Source organism: Narcine bancroftii, chromosome 10, assembly GCF_036971445.1.
Source record: "Narcine bancroftii isolate sNarBan1 chromosome 10, sNarBan1.hap1, whole genome shotgun sequence".
Taxonomy (NCBI): Eukaryota; Metazoa; Chordata; class Chondrichthyes; order Torpediniformes; family Narcinidae; genus Narcine; species Narcine bancroftii.
The window spans coordinates 46,693,005-46,710,683 of record NC_091478.1 but is presented as its reverse complement, the minus strand read 5'-3'; the positions used below and the strand labels follow the sequence as shown (position 1 = coordinate 46,710,683).

Below are 17,679 nucleotides of genomic sequence, written 5' to 3'. Positions count from 1 at the left end.
AGAGAGCAGGGGTGAAGTGAGGGTCGACTGAGAAAATGCCACACTCCAACCTTTGCTGGTGGGAAACAGCAATTTCATAGATCACCTCATTTGCAGTGCACCCCTGCTTTCATGCACTGAGCACCAATTAGCATGGAGACAAAAATATCCAGGGGCAGACATCAGATAGTAAAGGGCAAATCTGAGCGGCTGATTTAATAAGGAGACACAGCCTCCAAAGTTAAAGGAATACTTTTTAATATCTTTATAACTGACTATCCAGATGAATGACCCTCATTTCTACCACACAGCTGTTATCCAACAATTCCAATGTCCTGTGATTGAAAAGTCCCCGGCCCAGCTTAGCTCAGTGTGTGATGGCCTGGCCTGGTGATCCAATATGACGCTGCAAGGAGTTACTAAAAAAAGTATTCTGACTGGTATCAGGTGCCCATTCCATCACCACCTCCTGTAACTCCTCTTCATTCCTCTCCCGTGATAACCCTTTCTGAACTGTTGCCTGAAGTCTGTATCTTTGTCATTCTCAAGTTCTGGTAATTCTTCTGCAACAGTGAGCTTCCAGCGTCGGCTGTCCTGCCACCTTTCCTGCAAAAGAGGTTTCAATGCCATCAATGTAAAGCACATCCTTATTGCACAAGATGCCAAGGGTATGAAGCTTATTAGGAATTCTTGAATTTGGTTCAATGGCAGAGAACAGGTAAAGGAACGGTGAGCTTCAAGGGCATAGCTAGACTGACCAAGCATTTGATTTTTGTAGGAGATAGACTGGCTTCCAGGAATGTTCATGCTCTGCAAGGACTGGAATCACAGCAAAATTTGTGCACTAATGGGAGGGATACAATGGGAAAATGCAGGTACTGTAATTGACTTAACAGGAGAGTTTGGGCATGAAACTTCAACAGAAGAGTTAAGAAAAATAAGAAAGTGCTGGAAGTATTCAGTAGGGCAGAAACAGTTTATGTGCCATCAAATGAAGTGTCAACTTCATTGCTCCCTCCACAGATGCAGCATTTGCAATATTTTCCTTCTCAGGGGCAAGAGTTCACTTCTGTTCAACTCCATGCCTATTTCCTGGAGCTTGTATGAAAGGAAAATATTTTTTTACTTTAAGTACCTTTTAACCAAAGGTAATTATAACTGAAGAACAAATATATTGTCAAGCTCTACAAACTGAACAGTGAATGTACCTTTAAGGATTCCACAGCATCTTCAGGAACATCAAAGCACACACCCTATATAAAAAAATAACGTAGCGTGTTAGTCTGGTGCACCTGCCCCTTTTGGTCAACTCGAGCCGATCCATGCAGCTACCATGAAATTGTAACCTCTTGCTCCAGTTAGTGATCCGGACCAGTAGGTGCACACTTTTAAGATTTGTATTTTATTCAGAAATATATTAATAAGCTACTTGAATTTTTTAAAAACCTTAGCTGTAGGGAATGTGCCAATATAGTTTATTGGAAAGTTTAACTGTATGACCTTAATTTTGAAAGGAACAGATCAACCAAGGGCAGGGTATACATTTAAAGGTTGTGCTTGTCTAATTTTGCTTGAAAATTTTCTGGTGTGGAGGGAAGTTGATAAGTCAGTGAATTCCATGTAGTTTACACGGATTTTAATAAGGCTCCTAATGAGATCAGATGCAGGCTGGTCATAAAAGTAAAAGCCAGAGATCGCGGGAGAGGCACATTGGAAAACTGGAGAGGAAAAATGTACAATTTACTCAACTGCAGGGACCAAACAGTAATGATACATAATAGTTTTTGAAATGGAAAGGTTATTTCCAGAGGCATTGAGTTCAATTCTTAGTCCATTGGTATTTGTAGTTATTATTAATTTACTGCAAAAACGTTTAAGTGCTTTGCTGAACATATGGTTTCAGTCTCCCAAATGAATGTGCTGAAGGGTCTAGACCAGTGGTTCTCAACCTTTTTCTTTCCACTCATATACCACTTTAAGTAAGGCCTATGCCATCAGTGCTCTACGATTAGTAAGGGATTGCTTAAGGTGGTAAGTGAGGACACGCAGGGAGGCTAGTGGACAGTTAGAGGGGCCATTAACAGAGATATTTAGGATGTCACTGGCCACGGGGGTGGTGCCAAAGGATTGGAGGGTGGCGTATGTGGTTCCTCTGTTTAAGAAAGGGTCCAAATGCAAACCTGGGAATTATAGGCCTGTAAGTCTGACGTCTGTGGTGGGCAAGTTGATGTAAAGTCTTCTGAGGGATGCTATTTACAAATTTTTGGAGGTACAGGGATTGATAGGGAGTAATCAGCATGGTTTTGTCAGGGGTAGATCATGCTTGACAAACCTGATTGAGTTCTTCGAGGGGGTTACAAAAAAGGTTGCTGAAGGGAAAGCTGTGGATGTTGTCTACTTGGACTTTAGTAAAGCTTTTGACAAAGTTCCCCACAGGAGGTTAGGAAAAAAGGTGGAGGCATTAGGTATAAATAAGGAGGTAGTGAAATGGATTCAGCAGTGGTTGGATGGGAGGTGTCAGAGAATAGTGGTAGAAAATTGTTTGTCCAATTGGAGGCTGGTGACTAGTGGAGTTCCTCAGGGTTCGGTCCTGGGTCCACTATTATTTGTTATATATATTAACGATCTGGAAGTCGGGGTGGAGAATTGGATAAGCAAGTTTGCGGATGACACAAAGATTGGTGGTGTTGTGGACAGTGAGGTAGATTACCGTAGATTAAAAGGTGATTTAGGAAGGCTGGAGGTGTGGGCTGAGAAATGGCTGATGGAATTTAATACAGATAAATGTGAGGTGCTACATTTTGAAAAGGCAAATTTAAATAGGTCATATACATTGAATGGTACATTGAGGAGTGCAGAGCAACAAAGGGATTTAGGAGTTATGGTAAATAGTACCCTCAAGGCTGATACTCAGGTAGATGGTGTGGTGAAGAAGGCATTTGGAATGTTGGCCTTCATAAATCGGAGTATTGAATTCAAGAGTAGGGAGGTTATGATGAAATTGTACAAGGCATTGGTGAGGCCAAATTTGGAGGACTGTGTACAGTTTTGGTCACCAAATTATAGGAAAGATATAAACAAAATAGAGAGAGTGCAGAGAAGGTTCACGAGAATGTTGACAGGATTTCAGGGTCTGAGTTACAGGGAAAGGTTGTGCAGACTGGGGCTTTTTTCTCTGGAGCGTAGAAGATTGAGAGGGGACTTGATAGAGGTGTTTAAGATTTTAAAAGGGACAGACAGAGTAAATGTGGATAGGCTTTTTCAATTAAGAAAGGGGGAGATTCAAACTAGAGGACATGGTTTAAGATTGAAGGGGGAAAATTATAAGGGGAACATGAGGGGAAATTTCTTTACGCAGAGGGTGGTGGGGATGTGGAATGAGCTTCCGGCAGACGTGGTCGAGGTGGGATCACTGGTTACATTTAAGGAAAGACTGGATCGTTACATGGATAGGAGGGGACTAGAGGGGTATGGACCAGGTGCTGGTCAGTGGGACTAGGAGGGTGGGGATTTGCTACGGCATGGACTAGTAGGGCCGAACTGGCCTGTTCTGTGCTGTAAGTGGTTATATGGTTATATATGTGAGTGGAAAGAAAAAGATTGAGAACCACTGGTCTAGACTCTAGAGTCCAGTGTCTAGACCACAGAAAGATCCAACAGGCTGGATGTGGCTGATTTAGCATGTATTCAAAAGTGTACCAGAAATAATACTTTCCAAGTCCCCAGGCCTCTAGTGAATCAATGAAGAGAGGCACCCGGCCATGTGGCCAGAACACGTGGCCAACTACATTTGCAGCTTTTAGTTTTGATAGAGCCAAACTAATTTGTTACCTTTAAATGCGTCATATTTCATGAAGATTAACAGTTTTGTATCAAAAGCACAATGACAACATACCGTTTTACCCTTAAGGAACTGCATTCTCTTCACCTGGTTTTCCACAGTCTCTCCCAGCTGCTCTTTTAGCCCTTGCCAGGCATAGCCAATACTGTGAATCTCTACTGAGCAATTCAACACCATCGTTGTAAATCCCTGAGACAAGAATGTGTTCAAATTCAGTTTAATGAAGGCATCCAGTCATACATTTATTCAGCCCAATTTTGGGTTTCATCTTATTGACTGTAAAAATAATATTTTGTGCATGAAATTTTATCCAAGTTAGTTTAGTTTGTACTTTAAAAAAAAGTCCTCAACAATGTGATAGGCGTGACTAATTGATACCTGGAGCCAGGAAACATTTAATGTCTAAATTTAAAACAAATTCGCCCTCAAAAAGCAGCAAATATGGCATATTTGAAGGCAGAGGTAATTGGATACATAAGGGGGTGAAAGGGCATTATGTGCAGATGAGAATACAGATTTAAGGTTATAATTATCTCATTAAATTGCTTGAAGGCCTGAGTAATCCACTCCTGCTCCATCATCTTGTATTTGTACACAAGTATATCTGGTGCACTGTTAAATCGTGTTGGTCTTCACACAAAAATAGAAGAGCTGATCATTCAAGAAAGGATCACAAATACATGATTATGCTTATCAGGAAATACGCTTGGGAACATCTCTGGAAGAGAAAGGGGAATCTTCAATATTTAGCATGAGAAAGTGAAAAGAAAATGTTTCCAATAAGACCCATATAGTCACCAGCAAGTCCAGTAAGAGGTTCAGGAGAAACTTCTGTATCTATTACGTGGTATGAATGTATTAATGCTACCAAATAAATTTATACATACAGCATGGTTTCAGGCCCTTCCAGCCCATGTCACCCAAATATCCCAATGAACCTACAGCCGCTGTATGTTTTGAAGGGTGGGATGAAGACGGAGCACCCAGAGGAAACCCTTGCAGACATGAGGAGAACCTATAAACTCCTCTTTACAGACAGCACCAGATTTTAACCCGGATCGCTGACGCTGTAAGAGCTCTGTGCTGACTGCTTTGCTAACTGTGCCACCCTATAAAGATGTATTTCCGGGTAAGTACTTGCAGTGGGGGGGGGGGGGGCGAAAGTAAATCAAAATAAATTATAGTGGGAGGCCCGTATCAAATATAGACCACTTGAACCAAAAGGCCCCCCACGTTTGGTTTGGAAAATATCATTTTCTATTGGCAAATTCAATCAGGGCAGTGGCAGGAAAGCTTTAATACACTAACCTTTTGTGGATTCTTCATCCCCGCTCCCAATCTGCTTCAAAAACCAACTGAGGTTAGAGTGTCACAAATTCCAGCAATTATCTAACTATTCTGGGGCCAGTCAGAGGACCTCAATCATAACATTTCTACTGAGAAGCATTATGGACACATTTCAGAGAAGCAGCTGACTCATGTACGGGCTCATGGAGAGATTGAAGCAGCTAGATTTAGGAATTAATGACTAACTGTACAACAAAAGAATGAGATGGTGGGAAAAGTTTGGATTGCTCTGGGTTAGGGAGGGTGCCAAGCAAAGCGGATGCCTTGGGATGGAGACAGATTGGGAAAGGAAGACAACACGATTAGTTTTGTATCAAAACAATTTTTGGGTAAGTAGAACAGGAGAATCCGTTAAGGGTGGAACCATTCAAAATTATTTTGCAACTGTTCTAGAGAAGACAGGGTGAACTATGGACAAATAACCTTCCAGAATAACTTCTTTCCAATAATTTAACATACACCATTTTCCAGCTGAGAGACTGAATTAGTGCACAAGGTCTCCAATTCTTTTTTTTTAATTTCTTATTTTTCACACTATGAACCATATGGACCAAAATACATACATACATTTTCCTCTTGAATACAGTCATTTTCTCCCCTTTTCCCCCCTCCCCCCCTCCCCATTCATTCAGCGTTCAATCTATATGATACATTAAACCCGTTAAACAATGTCGTCACTTAATAAAAATAAACAAGAAATTTGTTTCTTCTACTTTTATATACTGGGTCAGTTCATTTCGTTGTCTTCTCCTTCTGTCATTTTAGGTGGTGGAGGTCCGAGGTAGGATTTCTCTATTGTGTTCCATGTATGGTTCCCATATTTGTTCGAATACTGTGATGTTATTTCTTAAATTATATGTTATTTTTTCTAATGGAATACATTTATTCATTTCTATGTACCATTGCTGTATTCTCAGGTTATCTTCTAATTTCCAGGTTTTTGCTACAGCTAGGGCTATCATAATAAATCTTTTTTGTGTTCCATCCAAATTGAGTCCAAGTTCTTTATTTCTTATATTTCCAAATCGAGTCCAAGTTCTTTATTTCTTATATTATTCAGAAGAAAGAACTCTGGGTTTTTTGGAATGTTGCTTTTTGTGATTTTACTTAATACCTGGTGTAGATCTTCCCAAAATGTTTCCACTTTCTCACATGCCCAAATTACATGTATTGTTGTTCCCGTTTCCTTCTTACAGCGAAAACATCTGTCTGATACTGTTGGGTCCCATTTATTTAACTTTTGGGGTATGACGTATAGCCTGTGTAACCAATTATATTGTATCATGCGTAACCTCGTGTTTATTGTATTTCTCTTAGTTCCGGAGCATAGCTTTTCCCATGTCTTGTTCCCATTTTTGTTTAGGTTTACAGCTTGTTTCCTCGTTCTCCTTTTCTTGCAGTTTGATGTACATGTTTGTTATAAATTTTTTAATTATCATTGTGTCTGTAATCACATATTCAAAATTTCTTCCTTCTGGTAACCTCAGATTGTTTCCCAATTTGTCCTTCAAGTAGGTTTTCAGTTGGTGGTATGTAAACATTGTATCGTGAGTTATATTATATTTGTCCTTCATTTGTTCAAAAGATAATAATTTAGTTCCCGAAAAACAATTTTCTATTCTTTTGATCCCTTTTCTCTCCCATTCTCTGAAGGAAAGGTTATCTATTGTGAAAAGGATTAGTTGATTTTGTGTCAATATTAATTTTGGTAGTTGATAGTTTATTTTATTCCTTTCTATGTCAATCTTCTTCCAAATGTTGAGCAGATGGTGCAATACTGGTGAATTCCTATGTTGCACCAACTTTTCATCCCACTTATATAGTATATGTTCAGGTACCTTCTCCCCTATTTTATCTAGCTCTAATCTGGTCCAATCTGGTTTTTCCCTTGTTTGATAAAAATCTGATATGTATCTTAATTGTGCTGCTCTATAATAATTCTTAAAGTTTGGTAGCTGTAAGCCCCGTTGTTTGTACCATTTTGTTAATTTATCTAGCGCTATCCTCGGTTTCTCCCCTTTCCATAAGAATTTCCTTATTATTTTCTTTAGCTGCTTGAAGAATTTCTCTGTTAGGTGAATTGGTATCGATTGGAATAGGTATTGTATCCTTGGGAAGATATTAATTTTAATGCAATTTACCCTTCCTATCAGTGTTGGTAGTAAATCTTTCCAATGTTCTAAGTCGTCTTGTAATTTTTTCATTAATGGCTGATAATTTAATTTGTATAGATGGCCTAGATCAGGGGTGTCAAACTCAAATTCACGGAGGGCCAAAATTAAAAACTTGGACTAAGTTGAGGGCTGAACTAAACATTTATTGAAAATTTTCAACAACATCTGCATGTTTTCTCTTCTTTCAACATATGTAATGTTAAACTTTAGGATATAACTTTAGGAGGATAATGTTACAGGTCAGGAGTAGGTAGCTCAAGTTCACCCTTTGCTTGACCTGAGGGAAACCTATTTGGTCCCTGAGGAGATGTAGTCAGCATTCACAGGCTGTGTCCATTTTGGCCTGCATCAGGACTCAGCATTTCCTGCTCACTCCTCAGGCTCTAGGCCTCTATTCACCCTCGACCCACCATCCCTCTACCTGACCAGTCCTTTACCCAACCTCTACTCACCCCTCACTCCACTCGCTCTGCCTCTACCCACCCCATCCTATACACGACCCTCTACTGCCTCTCCCCTCAACCTGTTCCTCCCTCCACCCGTCTCTCACCCACTAATCACCCCTCCCCTACTCGCCCTGCCCCTCCCCTTTTACCTCTTCCCTATCCACCCCTCCTTCTACTCATCCCTCCCTCTAACTGCCCCTCGCACCACCATAACTTCCCCTGCCCATTACTCCTCACCTACACCCTCTGCCCATCCCTGCTTACCCACCCACTCAGGCCCAGCGCGCTGCTGATCAGCCTTTGCGGACAGCCACCATCTCTCTCTTCACGTGCAGGGCCGAACCAGCCGTCCCTGGGGTCCGCGCGGGTGCAAGTGCCGAAGGCTTTGGCGACCGGGAGAAATGCGCTCACGCTGTGGAAGGGCCGTCCGGTGCCAGTCGCGCGGGGCTCGCGCTGCCCGGGGCTCGCGCTGCCCGGGGCCGTGCGCAGCCTGCCATGCCCGTCGCGCCGACAGGCAATCACAGGCGCTCGCCCATCCGCCGCACCGCTCGACAGGTGGGAGAAGTGACTGGTTGTGCGGGGTGCCTTCCAATTGGCTTGCCGGCTGATGACAGCGACAGACTTCTCGTGTTACAATTTCTCGTGTTACAATGGGGAAGGATGTGCAATGAAGGGGGAGGATGGTGGGGGTGACATTACCAAAAAACAGCATTGGCTCTCGCTGCAGGGCGGGCCACCTCTAATACATTTTTGAAATGATCTTGCGGGACAAATATAATTATATTGCGGGCCAAATTTGGCCCGCGGGCCAGAGTTTGACATGTGTGGCCTAGATTATTATCTAGTTGAATACCTAGGTATCTGATTGCTTGTGTTTGCCATTTAAATGGTGATTCTTTCTTAAACTTTGTGAAATCTGCATTATTCATTGGCATTGCTTCACTTTTATTTGCATTGATCTTGTACCCCGATACTTCTCCATATTCTTTCAATTTCTTATGTAATTCTTTTATTGATATTTCTGGTTCTGTTAAGTATACTATGATGTCATCTGCAAATAGACTGATTTTATATTCCTTCTCTTTTATTTTTATCCTTCTTTTTTTTTCTGTTCTTATCAGTTCTGCTAGTGGTTCTATAGCTAACGCGAACAGTGAGGGAGATAGTGGACATCCCTGCCTTGTTGATCTGCTTAATTTAAATTGGTTTGATATATATCCATTTACTGTCACCTTCGCCAATGGTTCCTTATATAATGCTTTAATCCAATTAATATATTTCTCTGGTAGGTTGAACTTTTGTAGTACTTTGAATAAATAATTCCATTCTACTCTGTCAAAGGCTTTCTCTACGTCTAAAGCAACTGCCACTTTTGGAGTCTTGTTTCCTTGTACTGCATGGATTAAGTTAATGAACTTACAGATATTGTCCATTGTTCGTCTTTTTTTAATAAATCCAGTTTGATCTAGTTTTACTATTTTTGGTACACAGTCGGCCAATCTTGAAGCACCTAATCATCAGGCCAGAGAAGAAACCAAAGCCAATCAGTCACGACTGCAGTCAGATGGCAGAAGCTGGAATCTAACTGATATTCTCATTTAATAATTCAAGCGTTTAGTTGCAACATAGGATGATTCTCAAAGTGCAAGCTACGGAAGGTTATACAAAAGACAGGTATTTGTGATACAAAACCACACCAATAATGACATTTCTGACCAGGCTAAAGAGTTACCTTTTCTGAGTTAAGAAGAGAGCGTTGTTCAAGACTCCTTCCACCTGATATGTGTGCCAAAGCAGCAGCTACCACCTCCAGTGCTCCTCGTGTCTCAATCAGTTTTGTTGCAGCTGCAAGGAAATGTTCGCTCACTGACGCTGGAATGGTTTCCAAGGACCTTTCAACCCCAAATAGTGAAAATTGTCAGTCCCTAAAATGAATTCATTCTCCATCTAGATTTAACATTCACTCACTAGAATTCCCAGACTGATCTAATATTAGCATCTCACTCCAACCCCAATTCATGTTTCAAAATGCATCAATGGCAATTTTGGGTCTGAGAATTCAGACCTTCAGGCTAATTGATCATTATTGCTAATGCTGACTTCAGTTAAGGAGAGTGGATTGTCACAGATCAACTGCAGGGTGTGTAACTCTCCCCAAACCATTGCGTATTTTATTACTTCTCACATGAGCCACAATTCCTGCTGCAACCTCTTGATTAGGCCCCACTGGTTTTCTCCAATACAATGATTAAATACAATCACCTTCCTATCCCAGTCTGGCTGCCTTCAGCCCTTCTCATCTCATACCCTTGCTATGCCTGATGTTGCATCCAGGAAAGTTTCAAACATTAATCTAAAAGTTTAGATTACCTTATGGCATCTCTGCAGGAAGATTTCACGATGTCAGCGGGTGTTGGAACTCCAACACGCTTGAATTTCAAACCCTTTAAAACAGAGAACAGATATGAATTCTCTAAAATAGCAAACTCAAGTGCCGCAGTTTTCTTTTTGAATTGAATTCTTCCCCTCTACACACACAATTTATTTTAAATAAAGTTAAACTGACGTCATTTGCTTAAATACAGAAATTCTTAGGAGTAAGGATTTTGCAGGAAGATTAGACAACGGGAAAGAGGTAGAAAAGGATTGGGTGTCTCAACCAGTATAAACAGTCTCAACTTCAGGTCTGCTCCAACAGTGACAATTACTAGCTGTGTGTTCCACACAAATTTAAAAATAATCTTAACTTAGTTCTTGAATGCCTTAACACAGAACTGCAATTCAAAAAAATCTCTTAAGAGAAAACTATGGAGCACAGAATATCCAAAGAGCTGAAAAGAGAGAGTTGAAGTAAGCATTCCACATGAGGACCTGGCAGCTTAAAGCTTCCTCACCAAGATCACTGATAAAATTAAAATATGCAAGAGTAATTCACTTAAAAGTCAAGTAAGAGGAAATTAAAACAAATTAAAATAAAAATGAGAACTTTAATGCTGATAACTGCCTTGCTAAAAATAAAAACAAAATTAGGTCTTTGATTCAGTGATTTAAGCAAAAAGCCAAACTGTAGAAATTATGTGTCAGATCCAATGCTCAATGAATGCAAGGGAAGCAGAATGCTGCAAGTGGAATATTAGCATGGAAACAGGCTCTTTGGCTCATCATGTTCTGCACCATGCACTGGAAAAGACAGGGCTAAGATGGTCACCAATGAAGTTACAGAACAATGAGAAATTTCCCCCTGAGGCAATGAACAAACTAAATGGGAATGGTAAATTTTGAGAGGAAGGACGATGTACCTAAAACACTAATACCAACATTTTATTGGATCTCAGGGAACAGGAACACTTCAAGACCCCATGTGGCAGCTCAGTTAACATTTAAACAGCCACAGAAATGCTAGGATTATTCAGCACCATAAAGTAGGATGGGTTGAGAATAATGTTATTGGGGATTAAGTAATTCTATAAGCAGAATTTCAAATTATGCCAGTTCTTCTGATTGTTAAAGAACAAAGTGAAACATTCATTAAGTCTGTTACTTTCTGAAGTCTTCAGAACAATACATTTGACTTCAAACACTTACAGCTTTCTGCTCCACTGCCCTTAGAGATATCTCCTCATTGCGTTGATATAGACAGATGCAGACTCCCGTGCGACCAGCTCTGCCAGTACGACCAGAACGATGAATGTAGGAGTCGACATCCTAAGTCAGTGAATGGTAAAGTTAGAGAAAAAAATCTTCATGCAAAGGACAATGAATCACCTTAAACTTGTCATGAGGAAATGCTACACCTCAGCCTTAGTACCAATTGACATGGCTTTATGCCTAATTAACACAAATTTTTTGCTCCCTCTAGATTTCAACTTGTTTCAAAAGACCAGAAGCATTCTGCTTCCATTTTAAATCCAGGCATACTACAGAAAGGCAGAAATCAATATTTTACTAGTAGAAATGAATCTCTAATTGGCTGAGCATTTACCTTTGGTGGGCTGTTCTGTATTACCAGGTCTACTTCTGGAATGTCCAAGCCACGGGCAGCCACATTGGTGGCAACCAGGACCTCAAAGCTGCCATCACGAAAACCTTTTAACGTGAGTTCTCTTTGCTTCTGTGGAATGTCCCCATGCAGGCATTGAGCTTCCTGGGGAAAATAACACAAACTTGGTGAGAAAAAAAATCCTAAAATCAACCCAACAAATACTGTGCAAGGACCAAGATTCTCCAAGCTGAAATGTTCATTCATTAATTAGACCTTGAACAGCAGCAGGTTTTATCTTTCTTTCTTTGGCTTGGCTTCGCGGACGAAGATTTATGGAGGGGGGGGTAAATGTCCACGTCAGCTGCAGGCTCGTTTGTGGCTGACAAGTCCGATGCGGGACAGGCAGACACGGTTGCAGGGGAAAATTGGTTGGTTGGGGTTGGGTGTTGGGTTTTTCCTCCTTTGCCTTTTGTCAGTGAGGTGGGCTCTGTGGTCTTCTTCAAAGGAGGTTGCTGCCTGCCAAACTGTGAGGCGCCAAGATGCACGGTTTGAGGCGATATCAGCCCACTGGCGGTGGTATACTACATACACAAGACTACAGTATAGTAACATTGGAATATAGCAGTCGCTCCTGGCATGTTATTGTTTGCTACTGGGTGATAGATGTGTCACAGACTGACAATATTCAGGTTTGGGGAAGGTTATACAGTACAGAACTTTTCACTGTCAACTCAAGCTGGCTCCTGCATTTCACAGTATAATAATGCTCATCTGTTTCTTCACTATTATCATTGGGTGACTAATCTGTCATTGTTCATTGATGTAGAAGGAGACTATTTGAGCTTGGGGATAGTACAGTTAAACTCCTGCTTCCGACACCTATGGGGACCAGTAGATGCCAGATAAGTTGATCATTAAGATGATGGTTGCCTGAGACTGCATGTTGCATAATTGGTGAACTAATGGCGAGGCGAGCCACTCTTTTACCTATTTGTTTTCTCCAATTCTTTTTGCTGGTTTTGTGAATTCTGGACAACAGGGGTTTTTAAAAAAAATTATTAGGCTTATTATCTCCTTTAGAGATAAATATACTGTAAATGCTGTTGATCCCCAGAATTTCCAACAAAGATGTTGTTTTTGAACGATACGCTTTTTATAATATGAACCCCCCCCCAAAAAAATCTAGCACTTACCGTTGACCAGTGGATGCTATTAAAAGCAAATTTATTTTTAAATTTCTATTTAAATTTTAATAACCTATACATTTTTTGAACAGTGGGAGGAAACCAGAGCACCGGAGGAAACCCTTACAACACGGGATTTGAACTCTGGTGGCTGGTGCTGTAACAGCGTTCTGCTAACCGCTACACTAACCATGCTGCCCAACTAACAATATTTTAATAACAAATTACCATGTAAAGGTTTCAATTTTATTTGGATATTTTAAAATAAACCACTAAATTTGCTCACCCTCTCCACCTCTGATCCCCCAATGATCACTGGATTGTACACCTATGGCATTTCTTTCCTGAAGTCAACAATCAGCCTAGTTTTGGTGACATTGAGTGCGAGGTTGTTGTTGGTGCGCCATTCAGCCAAGTTTTCATTCTCCCTCCTGTCTGGTGACACATCCTCTTCCTTTCTTACCTTGGGTATTGTTGGCAAATTTGTAGCTGATGTCATTGTCGTAACGAGTTACAGAGTCGTAGGTGTAAAGTGAGTAGAGCAGGGGGCTAAGAACATAGCCCTGTGGTGCTCCCATACTGATGGAGATTGTGGAGGAGAAGTTCTTAACAGTCTTCACTGATTGTGGTCTGGAGGTGAGGAAAACCAGGATCCAGTTACACAGTGGGTAGTTAACTCCTAGGTCCTGGAGTTTGCTGATCAGTTTTGAGGGAATGATGGTGTGAAATGGTGAAATGCAGTTGATAAAGAGCATCCTGATGTCCAGGTGTTCTAGAGCTTTCTGTAGATGCCAGTGAGTTGGCACCCACCATAGATCTGTTTCTACGAATGGATCCATGTCACAGCTCAAGACAGGAGCTGTTGTGCTTCATCACCAGGCTTTCAAAACACATCACTGTTGACGTAAGTGCTCCTGGTCGAAAGTCGTTAAGGCAAGTCACTGCATTCAATGTCACCAAAATTAGGAGCTGATTGTTAACTTTTGGAAAGGAAAGCCAGAGGTATACAATCCAGTGAACATTGAGGGATCAGAGGTGGAGAGGGTGAGCAAATTTTGGTTCTTGGGAGTCACTATTTCCTGGACCCAACACACAAATGGCATCATGAAGAAAGCACATCAGCACCTCTATTTCCTCAGGAGTTTGTGGAGGTTTGGTTTAATACCAGAAACATGGCAAATTTCTACTGAGCTGTGGTGGAAAGTGTGCTGACTACATCATGGTCTGGTATGGGAACACCAATACCCCTGAGTGTAAAGCCCTCCAAAAGGTAGCGGACACAGCCCAGGACATTAGAGGCAAAGTCCTCCCCAGTATTGAGTATATCTACATGCAACGCTGCTGTTGGTGGGCAGCAACAATCATCAAAGACCTTCACGACCCAGCACACACACTGTTCTCACTGCTGCCATCAGGAAAGAGGTACAGGTGCCACAAGACTCACACCACTAGGTTCAAGAATAGTTGCTAACCTTCCACCATCAGACTCCTCAACAATAGTCAATCAGAGACTCATTTAAGTACTCTTACTTGTGCACTGTATTGATTGATTTTCTTTGTTCTCTCTGTATTGCAGTTTGTTTACATTTGTTATCTGTTTACAGTTCTTTTATTTGTTTACATGTTTACACTGCGTAGTTTATTTTGTTGCACTACCAATTAAGGGTAATTCTGCCGCACCCGCAGGGAAAAGGAACCTCGGGTTGTATGTGATATCATGTATGTACTCTGACAATAAATAAATTAGAAATCTGCACTGTTGGCTCCTATAACAAGCCGTTTAAAGCCTGTACAGAGCGGATGGCAGTCAGACTGGGTGGATGGACCCCGCGGAGCAGTGCTGAGACCTCGCAGATAACTAACAGGGCATGTGTGAGATTGTGTCAGAGTTGGCAGGAAGGTGGCAGTAAAACTTTGTCATCAAGGTATGGATTTTAGATCCAACGTATAGGATGACCTTAATTTTAATATGAAAATTTTAAGTTTCAAGGATGGCATATACAATAATGCCTTATTTATATCTTATTTCTTTGGCTTGGCTTCGCGGACGAAGATTTATGGAGGGGTAATGTCCACATCAGCTGCAGGCTCATTTGTGGCTGACAAGTCCGATGTGGGACAGGCAGACACGGTTGCAGCGGTTGCAAGGGAAAATTGGTGGGTTGGTGTTAGGTGTTGGGTTTTTCCTCCTTTGTCTTTTGTCAGTGAGGTGGGCTCTGCGGACTTCTTCAAAGGAGGTTGCTGCCCGCCGAACTGTGAGGTGCCAAGATGCACGGTTTGAGGCAATATCAGCCCACTGGCGGTGGTCAATGTGGCAGGCACCAAGAGATTTCTTTAGGCAGTCCTTCCCCTCTTCTTTGGTGCACCTCTGTCTCGGTGGCCAGTGGAGAGCTTGCCATATAACACGATCTTGGGAAGGTGATGGTCCTCCATTCTGGAGACGTGACCTACCCAGCGCAGTTTGATCTTCAGCAGCGTGGATCTGATGCTGTCGGAGTCTGCCATCTCGAGTACTTCAATGTTGGTGATGAAGTCGCTCCAATGAATGTTGAGGATGGAGCGGAGACAACGCTGGTAGAAGCGTTCTAGGAGCCATAGGTGATGCTGGTAGAGGACCCATGATTCGGAGCCGAACAGGAGTGTGGTTATGACAACGGCTCTGTATACGCTAATCTTTGTGAGGTTTTTCAGTTGGTTGTTTTTCCAGACTCTTTTGTGTAGTCTTCCAAAGGCGCTATCTGCCTTGGCGAGTCTGTTGTCTATCTCGTTGTCGATCCTTGCATCCGATAAAATGGTGCAGCCGAGATAGGTAAACTGGTTGACCGTTTTGAGTTTTGTGTGCCCGATGGAGATGTGGGAGGCTGGTAGTCATGGTGGGGAGCTGGCTTATGGAGGACTTCAGTTTTCTTCAGGCTGACTTCCAGGCCAAACATTTTGGCAGTTTCCGCAAAACAGGACGTCAAGTGCTGAAGAGCTGGCTCTGAATGGGCAACTAAAACGGCATCGTCTGCAAAGAGTAGTTCACGGACAAGTTGCTCCTGTGTCTTGGTGTGAGCTTGCAGGCGCCTCAGTCTCTTCACTGCCATCCGTGCGGCACCGGATGTAAACAGCGTCTTCATTGTGGAGGTCTTTCATGGCTTGTTTCAGCATCATGTTGAAGAAAATTGAAAAGAGGGTTGGTACGAGAACGCAGCCTTGCTTCACGCCATTGTTAATGGAGAAGGGTTCAGAGAGCTCATTGCTGTATCTGACCCGACCTTGTTGGTTTTCGTGCAGTTGGATAACCATGGTCTTTGCCCTCAGACAGCTCCAAGAAAAGTGCAGAGAACAAAACAAAGGACTCTACATCACCTTTGTTGACCTCACCAAAGCCTTCGACGCCGTCAGTAGGAAAGGGCTTTGGCAAATACTAGAGTGCTCGGATGCCCCCCAAAATTATCTCTTATAGCAAGTCTGTAACAGACAATGAGAATATTCCAGCTCAGGGAGGATAACACAGTACCTGTTTTATACAGCTATTTATCACCAGCTCGTTGACTTCCTTCTTTGTTTCACAAAAGACAATCGTTCGCCCTTGACTGCCACTGTAGACTTGGATGACATCAGCGATGACAGCTGGTCGCTGTGACCAATGGCATATAATGGCCAAATGCTGGCAGAAGGGAGAGAAAGTAGGGATTTAAGACAAGACTCGTGATAAACTTGTGAAATCTCACTGCGTCTCAGAACACCAAGAAAACCATACTCATCAACGTGAGAAAATATCTTCAGGGTCTGTTTGAGTTTCAGAACTAGGTATTGATATTTTTGTGCGTACAGGTATAGAATTTACAGGCAGCATATAATACAAGATTGAACCCATTGCAATACAGTAGTACAAATGAGCTCAATAAACATCTGATAATGGGCACATTCTGTTATTTTCAGAAAGCAGTAGGAAACTATAAACTGCAATGCACAATCATGTATATCAGTATATCTAACTTCGAGAAAAGGCTTTGAGTTTTTAATTACTGACATAATTTGACTGCAAGAACACAAATAAACAACCTGTTAATTATAAGGCCTCATTCACTGATACGTGAAAACTGGTCAGGAGCTCTTCGTCCCATCGTTAGGCGAGTGCCATGCTGCAAATGCCTGTCAACCTTCATCAGAAGGGGCAAGGAACGAAGCAAAAGTGCATGTTGCAAGCTTGGTAAACCTGCTTGTCATTAACCATTTCAGTTTAAAGCATGTTTTCACATGTATGCATTTTTGAAGGCGATAAGAGTACATGGAGAATGTATATGTAAAGCAGATGGAATCCTGGGGTTTTATAAACACCACCACATAGTACACAAGATGGAAATGATTTTAAGTCATTAGTGAGGCCACATCTGGGTTATTACATGAAATTTCTGGTTGTTAAATTTTGAAAGTATGAAGGGCCTGAGAGCTGAAAAGATTTACTAGTTCCATAACATGAATAAATACAAGGAGAGTCACACTGCGATTAAATTTAGCTGAAGGAAAGATGCATTTTAAACTTAAAAGGTAACAATGAGAGTATAAAAGCAGAGTTGGCTAAATTAAATGTGAAGTATATTAAGAAATCAGTAGTTCTGATTCAGAGGCAGATACTGAAAAGCTTTTTGCAGAATTCACAGAATATATACATTTCAACAAGAAAAAGTTCCAAGGGGAACTGTGGTTAACGAAAGAATTGATGAGGATCAGCTTAAAG

General features: G+C 41.6%; 1 protein-coding gene across 2 annotated transcripts in view; it reads right to left on the bottom strand.

The window, feature by feature from the left end:
• Positions 1 to 220: 220 nt before the first annotated feature.
• ddx21 (DEAD (Asp-Glu-Ala-Asp) box helicase 21) overlaps positions 221 to 17,679 on the bottom strand; it is a 43,678-nt gene continuing 26,219 nt past the window's right edge. For both annotated transcript variants that reach the window (XM_069900849.1, XM_069900850.1), the window contains exons 8-15: positions 16,456 to 16,605; positions 11,770 to 11,931; positions 11,373 to 11,492; positions 10,158 to 10,231; positions 9,520 to 9,679; positions 3,875 to 4,009; positions 1,188 to 1,232; positions 221 to 585 (exon numbers count right to left, since the gene is read on the bottom strand). In XM_069900849.1, the coding sequence (XP_069756950.1) occupies positions 439 to 585; positions 1,188 to 1,232; positions 3,875 to 4,009; positions 9,520 to 9,679; positions 10,158 to 10,231; positions 11,373 to 11,492; positions 11,770 to 11,931; positions 16,456 to 16,605 (993 nt within the window). In that variant the 3' untranslated portion in view covers positions 221 to 438. The remainder of the gene's footprint in view (positions 586 to 1,187; positions 1,233 to 3,874; positions 4,010 to 9,519; positions 9,680 to 10,157; positions 10,232 to 11,372; positions 11,493 to 11,769; positions 11,932 to 16,455; positions 16,606 to 17,679) is intronic.